Source organism: Talpa europaea, assembly GCF_964194135.1.
Source record: "Talpa europaea genome assembly, chromosome: 4".
In the NCBI taxonomy this organism is placed as follows: Eukaryota; Metazoa; Chordata; class Mammalia; order Eulipotyphla; family Talpidae; genus Talpa; species Talpa europaea.
In genome coordinates, this window is record NC_140070.1 from 74,288,982 (window position 1) to 74,303,300 (window position 14,319).

General features: G+C 34.5%; 1 protein-coding gene across 1 annotated transcript in view; it reads right to left on the bottom strand.

The window, feature by feature from the left end:
• The window catches only part of ROBO1 (roundabout guidance receptor 1), a gene marked incomplete at both ends in the record, with an annotated part of 751,012 nt that overhangs the window by 44,100 nt on the left and 692,593 nt on the right, over window positions 1-14,319 (bottom strand). Inside the window, 4 exons of the mRNA XM_084232634.1 lie at window positions 280-615; window positions 3,160-3,314; window positions 9,695-9,737; window positions 11,119-11,145. Coding sequence (XP_084088760.1) covers window positions 280-615; window positions 3,160-3,314; window positions 9,695-9,737; window positions 11,119-11,145 — 561 coding nt within the window. The remainder of the gene's footprint in view (window positions 1-279; window positions 616-3,159; window positions 3,315-9,694; window positions 9,738-11,118; window positions 11,146-14,319) is intronic.

Genomic DNA, 14,319 nt, shown 5'->3' on the forward strand with positions numbered 1-14,319 from the left:
AAAAGATCGTCTGTCCTAAGCAATCCCTCACCTACGATTAAATTTAAATTAATCTCAGAACCATTTGAAAATACTTATATATTATTATAAAATCAATTTTCCAAGGTTATTGTTGTGCTAATTAACTCTTTGACACCGGAAATTTTGAAACCAAAGGAATAAGAAGACCTTAGTAACAAAAGATTTCACTTGCTAGTCCCAGGCAAGTTTTCCTATCCAGTGCTGAAGGTTAAGGATACCAATACAGAAAAGGATGGGAATAAAGTTAAAGCTCTTCACCTTTGTTTAATTTGTTTTGCTCCATGATGTTATACTGAATCGGTGCCACTTCTTGTTTCTGCTGCCCAGGTGGTTTCCAGTGCTTCTCGCTGGAGTCCCCACTGCCATTGTTCATGTTGTTGCTGAGGTTAGACTGGATAAGCTGGGTGGTGGCATAAGGCGTGGGCTGCCCTGATGGATTGACAAAACGCCCATCCTTCAGATTTGGGCTATTGAAGGTTTTCATCTCATTGATTTTGTTACTAAGATCCACATCACCATAAACAGTTGACTCAGGGAGCATCAGATTTGTTTGTTTGTTATCCAGTTGGTTGTTATAATTGGCTATACAATCAGCTATGTGCAATGAAGAGGAAAAGGAAAAAATCATTCTGCATGGTTATTCCTTTAAATTCTGTTGTAAGTAGTTTTGTGAATCATGGTAAAATTGTTATGTAAAGTCAAATGAGCTTAAGCAAGATCAATAAAAAAGATCAAGCCTACATATGTATTTTCTAAAGAAAGCCAATTATAATTGAGAAACTAAGACAGGATACACAGAATTTATATACAGATTAAATAATTTTGAAATTCTACTAGTGCTATATACTAAATAATTCATTCAATTGAAGATAATTTTTCTTCAACAACCTCATTATTTTGAATTCCACTGAAATAATACATACTTGAATAGACATATTTGCCTACTTTATATTTTCTAGTTGTGAGTTAAAATATTTGAAGCCACTAGTGGGCTGCTGAAGCAAAAGACCACGCCATGTAAGTTGAGAATCCAAAGGAAAAAACTGTGTCCTTACATCAAAGAACTTGAGATTTCAGTATTTTATAAAATAGTTCTACTCACAAGATAGGAGGAATGGAGGCAAAATGTTAGTAATTAGCATTCAACATTTTATTAGTTTATCTTGTGGTCGTATAGGGTAATTATTATTCAGAAAGGACATTGTATAATCATTTTTTCATGGTTTTATAATGGCACCCCAAGAAGTATAAAATGATGAAAATATGAATCATAGGAATAGAGTAAATTAATTAAATAAAGCCTGAAATGGAATTTTAACATGCCTACTGTCTCAATTTCTCTTCAATTTTCCCTTCATTGAAATAGTTGATGAAGAACTACCTGATATGTATAGAAATATTTAAAGCCTATAGTTAAAAATCTTAAAACATTAGAAAGAACTAAAATTATAACTTAAAAACATTTTTAATAAAAAATAGTCAAGTTAAAATGGTAAAAATATCATTATTTCAATAACATAGCTCATAGTGAGACCAATAGAACAGGTCAACTTGCAAATTGTTTTTCAACTAGCTAGATTAAAAATGATAAATTAACAATTTTGCTAATAATATGTAAATAGGAATATAATCAAGAAAAAATTGCAACTTATCTATCCCACTGAATTCAAATATTCTTCATCTCATAACAGCAGTCAGAAAGTATGTTTATTTGATGCATCTGGTTTTTAGTGATTCTTACTTTCAATTTGTAGGTGTTAAGTTTCAATAGTGGTTGAGAAATATTATTAAAAGCAATAGATTTGGGGATCTTTTTCTTTACCATTCCTTCTATATGAGTGCTATCCAACAGAACTTTTTGAGATCAAGGACATGTTCCATACTGCACTGTTCAATACAGCAGTTACTAGTCACATATGGCTGCTGAACACTGAAATTTGGCTGGTAAAAACAAGAAACTGAATTTTTTGTTGCACTTCATTTTTTTTAATGTACAATAACAAACATTTATTTACTTTGACTAATTCAAATTCAAATAGCCACCTCTAGCCAGAGATTACCATATTGGACAAAGCAGTTCTATGTATTAATTTAAATGGGTATCACCATTTTTCTCTCCAATAGTGTTCAGCATAGTTTTCCTTTTATTTGTAATTATCTGAGCACCTATCTGTCTGAAAAACTAGAATGTAGACCGATGGAGAACATGGACTTGGAGATGTGGCTATGTCATAACCATATCCAGTAGAGATTTAGAACTTCTATTTTAAGGATAAATCTATAATCTATGGTTTATTCTTTAAGATGCATAATGTTTTTACTTAAAGGGCATCTTCTGTTTCCCTTTTCCTTAATTCCATGGGTTGTTTAAATTCCACAGATATATCTTTGATTCTTTAAAATTCTGTTAACATTACCTGTGTTGTAAATACAGAGGTTTTTTGTTGCTTTTGTTTAGTATTTTTTGTAAGAAATCATTTCCAATTTTCTATTCATTCCCTTAAATATTGCATATCTATATCTATATCCATATTTTACTATAATTTCAGCATGAAATTTTAACAACATAAAAATACTCATATTTTTGAACCAAAGAATTAAATTGCAAAATAAATGTAAGCATATACACCTGCAAAGGACACATTATTTTTTATATCCTCAAGAGTTAATTTAATCCTATGAAAATCTGATATTGATCTTTAGTCAATTTTCATTTAGAATATTTTGTAATTACTGTTCTTGCTATAAAAAATTTGGTTCACTCCAATTATAGATTTTTTTGTACCTTTTGAACTATTCTGTAAATTTTCAAAATAATCACAAATACAAGTCATATCTATATAGTTGGTTATAAAGATGAATAATTTTATAGAATTTACTTATTCCTTATTTGCAACCTATTCTAAAATTCATATTCTCCATTCTCACTACAAACAAGGAAACATTTTTTGGTGAAAGGTAAGGTGTGGAGATATGGGAATGGAGAAACTACTTGAGTCAGGCTAGTTTGCTGAACAGTACTTAATACTTCATGAAAATACTGAGCAAATTCTCCTTTGCAATGTACATAGAGGGGAAGGACATGCATCTCCCTGTGGCTTGCTCCCGGACACATGGAGCTGGCCCTGTCTCTCTAACCTGGGCGACTGTAGGTGGTCAGGTTGCTGTCGCTATTCCCATTGCCTGCTGTGCAGCAATTGATGGAGCAGTCGTTGTGATTGTTGCCAGTATTCGGCCACGTGTCTGCCAACCAAGGCTGTGTGGCCGGTTCACTTATGTTGAGAAGTCCTGGCCTACAGAAAAAAATACATCAAAGCAAATATCATATAATTAGCAACTAATACTTCCTCTTCAGAATTTTTATGCATACTATTTCTCATTATCCTTACAAATAATTTGGTGAATTATGCTGCAGGGTTGTATTTTTTTTAATTTTACAGTCAAGACAACTATGATGTAATGTTCTAAGATGTGCCTCTCTTTACTGAGCCCTAACTTTGTAAGTGGCAGAATTGTGCAATGCACTCCTCCACCTTCAGTTATAGTGGCTAAAAATCAATTGTGGGATCTAAAATTATGTTCATATATATTTTTTGGTATTTTAGTTTACATTTCTACATGTCTGACCTATTAAAAATTCATTTTTCCCTTAGATAACAGATCCTTTATATTAAGTACATTTGTATATAGTTCCTTAAGACCATGTTTCGAAAATAGTGAATTTGGAATTCTGTGACATTTTTCAGAAAGCCTCATCCATGTTTCTTTCAGCATACAGTTCTATAAACTTGTCAACATTTTCCCTGATAGTGACAATGTAAAATGTTATAAATCCCAGCATAAGCAATGGAAGTCTACTGAATTAAATCTGGTAAAAACAAGATGTCCACGGCAAGAAATATTCATGTGTTCTTTGGCACAGAAATGTTAATCCTCTTTCACTGTACATTCAGAATGCTAAGAGCCTCAACAGTTATTAATAGGGGCTCTGGACCACCAGAGCCAGAGATGCAAACTGGGCCCATGAATGGAATTCCTGATGTCCTTTTTCAATATTGACTCCATATGATAATTCAGCAAAAGAGGCGATGATGCATGATATGCTGTCAGATGCACAATAAATAGACTGGCGCTATAGATTCTGCAAAGATTTTCTTCATGTTTTCATTTTCTTCATTATTGTTTGGTAACCACACTTTTCATTTACCTGGGAAGCAAGACCCTGATATCTCACTCTCCATGGTTCCTATTCTGATATACAGACAGTAAACCAAAAAGGAAAAAAAAAAAATCTTACAATGCAAATGATGTTTATTCACATCAAATGTGGAATATAGATTTATAATTTATGTAGCTATATATGTTTCTATATAAGCAAACAAAATATACATATTATACTTTACATGAAATATATAATATACATCTATATGCATCTGTAATAAAATGAATACTCTTTCAAGATTGTGCTTTCTATATGTGAACATCATTCTGAGTTCTTTACATGTATTAATTCATTTAATTCTCATAAGAATTCTATGAGATCAGCATTATATAGAATAGGAAGCTGAGATGTTTGAGAAAGGTTGAGATGCTTGTGCATGTTTCCACAGTGAGTGAGTGGCAGAACAAGGATTCAAACCTAAGTAGTCTGGCTCTAGAATCTTCACTCTATTCCAGATGCCATGAACACTGGAGAGTGCTGAAATTTCCTAAAGCCCTCAAACACTCTTAATAAAACGGAGATGAGAAAATGTCTGAAGTCTTGACATTCAGAATAAAGCTGTTAAGACTCAGCACACTTACTACTGAAACTGTTGATAAAAACATCCATTGAAGAGTAGTGTTGCTGAATTGTTGAAATTTAAACCATCTAAAAGCAAACTGTATCAGCTATCTGGTACCTCTGAAATAGATGTTATGGAAATTTTGCATCTAGTGATCTTTAACTTTCCTTATTTTATTTTCCCTTGAAATTAAACCATGTGTGTTGTCACTATAACAGTTATTAAAATTAAATCTCTGTATTTGACATTGTAGAGACATTATTAGATATTTGAAGTATGGGTCAAATGGAAATTGTTCATAGTCTGATCTATGTTTTAAAAGGAATAGATACTATTTTTTATGCTACTGATTCCCTCAGATAAAAAGTACTTTTAAAGTGAATTTTTGAAGAACTTTTCATATGTATGGGTGATTTCCAACAGGAAGTGGATTAACAATTCATATCCTAGCTTTCCGTTCAGACTTGAATTTGGAATGCTAAGTATTTAGAGAAGAAGGCGAACCATGATTATTAGCCCATATGAATCTTAAACTGCCATGTTTGTATGTCAGAGGTCTCTAAAGAACTCAAGGTCATATGCAGCTACTCTGATAAAGGTGTTAAGGTCTTTTTAAACTAACAATCTCACAGGTTGACGCTGTGTATTTAAGATAATGTAGTGCACGTGAGATAGATGCTACTGCCCAACAATAAGAAAAGAGGCAAAATGCAATGCTGGTTACAGTGATTAATACATTTTAAAATATTTTATGATGTGTCATATATTATCATGTTAGTTATACTTTCATGTTTATATATACATATATACGTATGTATACACACACACACATACACACACGCACGTGTTTTTGCTTATTTCTTCCTTATTTTTGAAAAGAAAATATTACCAGGGAAAGAAAGACACTAGGACATGCAAAAACCAAATTTATCTTCCAGATTATATCAATACAATTTTTTTATATAAAGAAAAATAGACAAATGCACTTAAATCATTAAGTGGCAATTATCTCCAATTCCTCTGCTCCTCTTACTCTATATCTGTATGGGGTAATATTTACATATACTACATCTATTTAAACTCCTAATCTACAAAATAAATGTACTACTAGTGGGCCCAGGGATGGTCCAGGGACTGGGGGAAATGAGGGAGGCCTGTCAGTAAGGGTTGTTAATGGGCTGTCTCCTCTCCCCATTTATAGTTTACAAGAGTTTGGAGGCCCAGGAAGAAGGGAGGGATAGATCTAAGAATTGCCTGTATTTTAAAAAGAGAAGCAAGGTCTGAACTCTGTTTTTTTCTGACTTCTCACTGCCAGGAAATGTGGTATTGACATTGTCCACCTGCTTGGCTTGATCTTCTATGCCTTCCTTCAGATTTTTTCTGCTTTTTCCTGGTTTATGCTGTGGTTTGCATTTTGAATATATTTTTTTGGAAGAAGTGATTGGGATGTTGAAGTAAGAAAAACAAATGAATGAAAATAGCAACTTAAAGTTCCTATGATCCTCCCTGGATTACATTACCAGTGCTTTGTCTTTTTTAAGTTAGGAAGAGGTCTGTTTGCTTACCACAGTCCTCATTTTTCCTTATCTGTGATAGCTAAATCTATAATTTTTGAGAACTAGAAAAAGATTTCTAGCTCAATTTTCTACATTATTAGAGGAAAAAAAATTATCACGAGAACCCCAAATTTTCTCTATAATCAAGGATTGAATTCATATCTTTTGACATTTATTCAAGAACTCACTGATTCCTACATTCTTAAGATACTTTTTGATAGATTTGATAGATCACTGATTCATGATTGAATTTCTTGATGTAATTCAATAAATTACATTTATTGCTTTACTAAAAAAATGAAAATTCATGTAATTAATTATTGATTAGACTTCCACACTCTAGGATCTCACATTCTATTGTCAGATGCATGCAAGCCGAGAGTTGACACTTTATTTCTGGAATGGATCAGATAGTAACCATTTTAGGATTTGCAGGACATAGATTTTTTGTGGCAACTATTCAACTCTGCCATTGTAGAGGGAAAACAATCTGACAAAATGTAAACAAATGAGTCTAGTTGTATTCTGATAAAACTTTATTTATAAAACAGATGGCAGATGGGATTTGGCCCAAGAGCCATAAATTGCTAACCCTCATATAAACAAAAGATAATTGTACTACCTCATATTAGGTACTTCATTTTGATATTTACACAAACAGAATTTAAGAAGGGCACAACAGATGAATCTCAACAAAGATGACACGGCAGCAGACACATTCCAGGCTGATGTAATAAGGACATACAAGAGGAGGCAATCTTGGGGAATAGCAGGGGGGGTTGACACAGAGCATGGTCCACAGAGGAGGTACGTGTGGGCCTATAGTGCCCTAGAGACTGTGGATTTCACACATTATGCCATATTCGAACTTAATATTTTAAATATGGTGTATTCTGTGCAAAGTGAGATTTTCTGTTCACTGACAAGATAAATATGCATTTCAGTTCAGAGACAAGATAAAAACGCATTTCAAAATGTCATTCCAATTCCGATAAGCAAAAGGAATTAAAAGCAAGAAGGTAGATGAAGGTAGGACTGGTGTAAACTTTTGCAGTAAATTAGACAAAGGAATACAAGTGCTCAGAGTGAAATAATATACTGACAGTGGAGAGGGTACAGATAGGTAGAGCAAAATGCAGTAATGGATATAGGAGATGAAAGAGGATAACTCAAATATTTTGACTTCGGTACCATTAACCAAATGAGGTGGGAAGCCAGTGAGAATTCACAGGGTTTGAAATACCTGAGGGAAATCAGTGTTTAAAGGATGGACATGAGAGAAGTGAGTGTAGAAGTCTGGCTCACTGCTCATTCTCTTATTACACTGAGTCGTAGATTGTACCCACAGACACACACGCACACTCACACTCACATGTATCAAGGAAATGAGATCTCTTCCTAATGCACTCATGATCCTCCTTGCCCTCATATATTTGTCCATAGCACTTTTCAACTGCTGATACTATATACATTATTTTAAAGAAATGTTCATTATTTATCTTGCATTTTGCCCAATACAAAATCCATAGGACAGAAATTATTACCACTTGCTAACTATTGCATTCTAAGCAACTATAAAGCCACAATGGTGACTACTACAGAGTAGGTGTTCAACAACTGTGTAATGAATAAATAAATTCAAAATTGTGTATATTGCTGTCATTTTAAGCCTTGACTCTCAATTCTTTATTTAATTGTTGTCTCTGTAATATTATAGTATCTTCTATAATTTTATTTGGTAAAAAAGATCATTTGTACTTGGTATTTGAAATAAAGCAGTTTCTCTGCTAAGACTCTATTTTTAAGCTTAAAAGGTTATTTCTGTGTGGTGATATACAAGCTTCCAAATATATATATCATTTAAGAACTGGGTAATGTTTCAGCCCTGGCATAGAAACTAGCATTTTGGTACATTTGCATTCCTGTGATTATTTCCAACATGATAATTTGGGCTATCTAGGTGCTACCGTTAGAGCAGAAACCAGACTTATATTTTGTATGTTTGTGTGTGTGTGTGCACATGCCTATTCACAGAACCAGGCAGAAAATATAAAAGATGCTCAATAAGCATTTTCATGTGTTCTGATTAATGAGAAGATTAAGTCTGTAGTCATGAATATATACATATAGAGAAGTGGTTATACACTCAGGCATTCCAGGTTTACCCCACGAGAGAATGTTCTTATGCTAGAGGCTGTTTCATGAATGTCTAGGCTATGATTTAGATGGAATTCCCCTGGATGCAAAAACATGCCCTGGTTTAATTCCTGAATCAAGTGGATTTATTCCTTATGAAGACTTCTCTAGCTTTTGGGTCTTTCAGTGTCTGGCTTTGTTTCACAGGTATGAAAGCAGGAAGCTAGCAGCAACACTCAGGAAAGAAAAGATTAGTGCTTGTTGCCAAATTTGTGCTCCATGGGCTAATGGTGGCCAACATTATTATTTTTTTTAATTATGTTTTGTCATATACTAAATTCAGTAAATTTGTTATTAGATGGATTGTTGCTTGCATTCAGGAATAATATCTCACTCGTATTTGTCTTCTCCAGTAGCAACCACATTATCCAACTTTACAAAGCACGATACTCCATAAGTTAATAGAATTTAAATTATAATAACGTTACCTGGAAGATTATTTTTTCTTAACCTCTAGGTAGATGTGACTGTTTTTTTTTTTTTTTTAAAGAACATCTCATTGTGGAAAATTCTGAGCTTGGCTCACATGAAACATTCCTTTATTTCAGATTCTTTAAGTTACCTGTCACATCAATTTGTGATTTCTCTGTGAATATATTAAAGTTCACTGAATAATAATTACCAAAAAAAACCCCCATATATATAGAATTGAGGTTTATCTTAATTGGAGGAAAAAGAAAAAATAACTCTGATCTAGCAAGCCACCTAGATCTTTTTATTTCAATATATTTCCCTGGCATTGGAGAATAGAACTGTGTTGAATTCATAATAAGAACAAACAAATATAACCTCCAACAACTTATAAGCAAATGCTGCATACAGCAGGTATTCAAATGAACACTTTCTCTTTGATAGCATCTTTTAACTAGCTGTATTTCTTAATCTTCATAAATGCCATTGCTTAATTACTTTAACTCCTTTTAATCATCTGCTAAATCAGCAAGTCTATCTTTTGTGGTTAAAGTGCTCCCTCTGGTGTTCATCAACTAAGATGCAACAGCTCTTTTCTAAAAGATTTGAACAAATTTTACCCTTTAGTTAATTTAAACCTGTTAAGCAAAGAAAGTGATATTATCAAGGAAGACAAGAAATATCTGGAATTTCCCTTAAGATCTACAAAACAAGTAAGGTAATTACCTCCCTCCACTGCTCACAGCTTCACCTCCTCTCTGATAAGTTACTAGAATGTTCAAAAAAAAAGGGAACAATTAATAGACATATTTATGTTTATTTATCAAAAGTAAGTAAATACATAAGCATCTTTCTAAATCAAAGTGTTTTCTCCCTTTCTAATCAGAAGCTTTCTGTGCAGAAACCATCATAGGAAATAACATATTTCGGATTCAACTAGCACTTTTAAACGATTGCATAGAATTAAATATAAGTCACTCTAATTTTCTTAATGTGCCAGCAAGGTTGAGAACTAAGCAGAGAAAAAAACAAAAACTTCAGTACTTAAAAACTCCTTAAATCCAATTATTAGACATTTGTACACATCATTTCATTTCCTGAGGTATTTTGAATTTATTTTTAGATCATATCATTTCATTATTTTATATAAGTGTGATCTTAAATTTGGGGGGGGTGACCAAAAAGATTATTTTCCCAGAAGTAGAAGTATGAGAAAACAAAAGATAAATATTAAAATAAGCCTTTTCTCTCTTCCCCACACAACTATATGTATTGTGACCAACTAATGTGACATTTTTGTACTGTGGCTTGGAGATACCTTCTTTTGTTATATTTTAATGCACTTGAAAGCATTCTCAACATAATAAATTTTGAGTAAAAAACTTTAACAACAAAAAAATGATTTTCACATAGTTAGACAAAGGGTTAAGAAGATTAGCTTTTCTGTAAATACACATTTTCTAAGAAGAAATGTGTTTCTAAAAGCTGCCAAATTCTGCTACTTAGAAGAAGTCTAAACTGGGAGTCTGTGGAGGAGAGATAACTGCTTCCACCGATTACAATAACTGGATTAAAACCGAGGAGGCAAGACTACAGGTATATCTCCTACAAAGGTGATGTGGAAGAAGAGGACCCATTTGGAAAGAAACTGAATAGAACAGGAATATCAGGCTTCTGACTTCGAGGGGAAGGAAAGCTTTATCTTTCATGTGTGATGGACATTTTAGTTACTTTTAAGAATGCTGATTCTATGGACAGAGAATTTCAAGGGAGAGACTTTTGTTTGTTGGAAACCCAAAAACTTAACTTAGGGGGAAAAAATGCACTGCCAAGTATGAAATAATCAATAAGATCATTAGCATGTTAAATCATGCTGCGGGTAGAAACAGGGTGTCTATCTAATGAAACATGCAACCAAGGCTAAGATGCAGTGTGGAGTCGTGAATAAATAACTGCATTAAATGGATGAAAAGCAAAACCAACCATTTCTACTTCGAATGCATGCCTGACATGAGTAAATGAAGGATTGTATTCCATTTTAAGTCCTTTCCCCCAGCTTACTGCAGAAAATGAAATAAAAACAGAAACACAATAGTATAACACATGCCAAACTAACAAAGGAAAGGAGGAGGGTAAGTGCAAATATATACCTGTTGGTGTGAAGGTAAAAGACGGGACTGAAAAATCAAAACAAAATATAAACCGGTTATTAAGCTGAAGAGAGAAAGGGAACATATCACATTAGTATAAATCAAGCAGACAGCTGAACATAAAACAAATGTAAATAACTAAGCCAGTAGTTCTGACACTCTGATTTATGAATAAAACCAAATCTGAGGTTAAGAAAAGAAGCTTGTCTCTACAGGTACCATTTTGAAGTGTCTGACATTCTAGTTCAGAGGGGAATTGTGCTGGGTTAGCCTGTGAATGACCCTGCATTTAGTAACATAGATTTAGCTCATGGCTTTAGGACAAACAGGAATCCTCTACTATTAATCATTTCCAAACACTGGATGATAGAATCTTAAACAAGTATTATCGGGGTCCTGCTTGAACCATATCTAGAAATCTGAAAGTAAATGCATATTAAAGTGGACTAATAGGTACATTTAAGTGGGAGAGGTACACTGGGGGGAGGGGGATAGAATAGGAGAGAAAATGGAGGGAGGGAGAGAGGGAGGACTGGAATAAAGAGAACCATAAAGCTAAACTGTTTCACTACCGAGAAATACCTAATACCATATCATGTAAATAGTGTAAAACTACCATTTTATCATCCTAGACATTTCTGAATGGACAGAAAACTTAGGGAGTTTTAAACTTTAATTTCTCTGATATACTTTACAAGCTTTCTAGGAGTAGGCTGAGTGTTTTTTTATTTTTTATTTTTAATGCCACACTAAAAGCTAAACAATAGAATAACACTCCTCTGAAAAGCTTCCCTCTCTCTGCGGTTATAAATCTTAATCTGATCAATAATGTCTGAAATTGAACTGCAGACCTCAAAAGTGGCAGCCTTGCCTCCCCCACTTTAACCATCTTCCCTCATTCTGGGTGTTGGATGACACCAGAGCCATTTCCATGTCATTTCCTACAGGGAGGAGACTGACTTATGACGTTAATTTCAAGTCAGCACTGCCCTGGTAAAGAAAGCAAGGGTTCTGCATCACTCCCTTGAGGACTGAAGTTTGCTTTTACAAAATCCTTAATACATACAAACTAGAGTGTTGACGATTTATTGTGAATCAAAAAGCTGCCCCAGATGTACTTTCCATTTCACATTTGATCATCAACAAGAAATTTATTTTAGGAGTGGAGCATTTTGGGGTGCACATTGGCATGCGGTAGCATCCTTTACAACTGTCACTTCTTAGCACACCGTTTTCTCTCTGAACAGACCAGAAAGAAGAGAGACAAAAACCTCACTGCTGGGCCTCCCCGGTGGCGCAGCAGTTGTGCACTGGGTTGCGAAGCTGCCTGCAGCCTCTGCAGCGCCAGTTCGATCCCCAGCTGCTCCCCGGCCACCGGAGGAGGGTCCCACATGGAGCGCAGACCTCTCCTGCCTCCTGCTGCTCCCCTCAGCTGTGTACTTCGGTCCTTCTGCCTGCTCTGCTCCCCGCTCTAGCTCTGGTGAATTCTCTCACCCTCCCATGCTTCTGACTGTACCCAGTGCTTGTATAAATAAATAAATAAATAAATCTTTAAAAAAAAAAAAAAAAAAAAAACCTCACTGCTGTATATCCCATTTATCCTCTGACCTTCGTTCACAGCACAATAGTCCCTGTTCTAAGAATTCTATTTTGTTTTCTTTCAGCCAGGTCTTTTCAGAGAGTCAATGTAATTTAGCTGCAATCAAAAATTAGGAGCCATAGTAACAAGTCTTCATAAAAAAAAAAGTATGTTGGAAAGTACAGCTATTAAAGCAAGAATGGAGCGCCTAGGCATTCATTGCTATCACAAGGACATAGGGAGATTAAGAAAGGGCCTCTTCATTGCTTCTTCCTAGCTGACTGCTAACCTCAGTGTAAGGAATTGAAGAGATGAAAAGAGGTTGGTTCGAATGAAATTTTTAGATTGTGCAGCAAAGAACAACATAATTCTCAAAGCTTCCATAATATAGTAAACTCTGTTCAGTGATGATGGAGTGCCATGTGGATGTGTGGGGTGGGGTTCTACCCCCACAGAAATGCAGAGGGTAGATGTTAAAGACACTATTGATTACCCAGAGTCACACGCAGGCTGGATGGCCTATGAGTCAATAGACTCTTTATACATTTATTTCTTTAATATACCTCACTTTTTTTTTTTTCTTTCCTTATAATCACCAGCAATGTTTCTGGCACTGATATGTTAAGATTTCAGAACGCACTTTTTCTGATTGCATAGAAACAGAATTATGAAAAAGTGCCGACAAGGCAGAGTGAGGAAAGCAGAATCAAATGCTCACCGATTACATTTGTAATTATGTTCTATGATTTCTGCTTAAACACAAGCTAGTTAAAAGGACAATGATATTAGTTTAATAGGTTTTGCAGAAAGAGCACATAGGCATTTGCCAGCATGCTTGAAGTACATTAGTAAAAGAAAAGAAACATTTCCAAAAGGAAGAGGGTTTCATGTCACATGTTTAGATTTCAAGGCAATGTAGAGCGTTAAATTGTTATAACTGCGCTTCAATGCAATAAGAAATACAGATTTTTGTAGAATTCAAATGACTCTGACTCTATGTTAGTCATTTTTCCTCATTCAAATCAGAATTCAAAACATAGTCCCCCAATATCTTGCTTCTTCTCAGCTCTGCAATATGCAGATCGTCACAAACTCGTTCCCTGCATAGAAATGTTAGGGTAACACATGTTCCTAACATTATTCTACTCTGTATACATAATGAGACCCAGCTTGCTTTGTGGTAACCTCCAAGCTCTCATTTTCCATTTCACAGTCAGGAATACTGACATTTTGCTTCATCTCTACATAGGACACATATCTGGAAAAAAACATATTTAAGGGCGATAATGCAAAGGCAAATGTCTGCACATGAAGGGGTTACTGAGAGCCATGGGCAGGAGGCACATTGATTTATTTTCACAGTGTTGATGATGAATCTGCATTGAGTCTTCCTGGCCAAGACCCCTTGTGACCAAGAGCAGAGATATTTTAGACCATGCCCAGACAGTATTATAAGTACATGGGGACGTTCAGTCGATCATTTCATTAAGAAAAGTTATAGCTAGTACTGCAAATTTTCACTGTCCCCTAACTTGGATCAAAGAAATGACTTGGCCAGGATAGGTAAGAAATGTTCACTTTGGATACATATAGACATTTTTTTTTAAAACTGTGGTGATTTG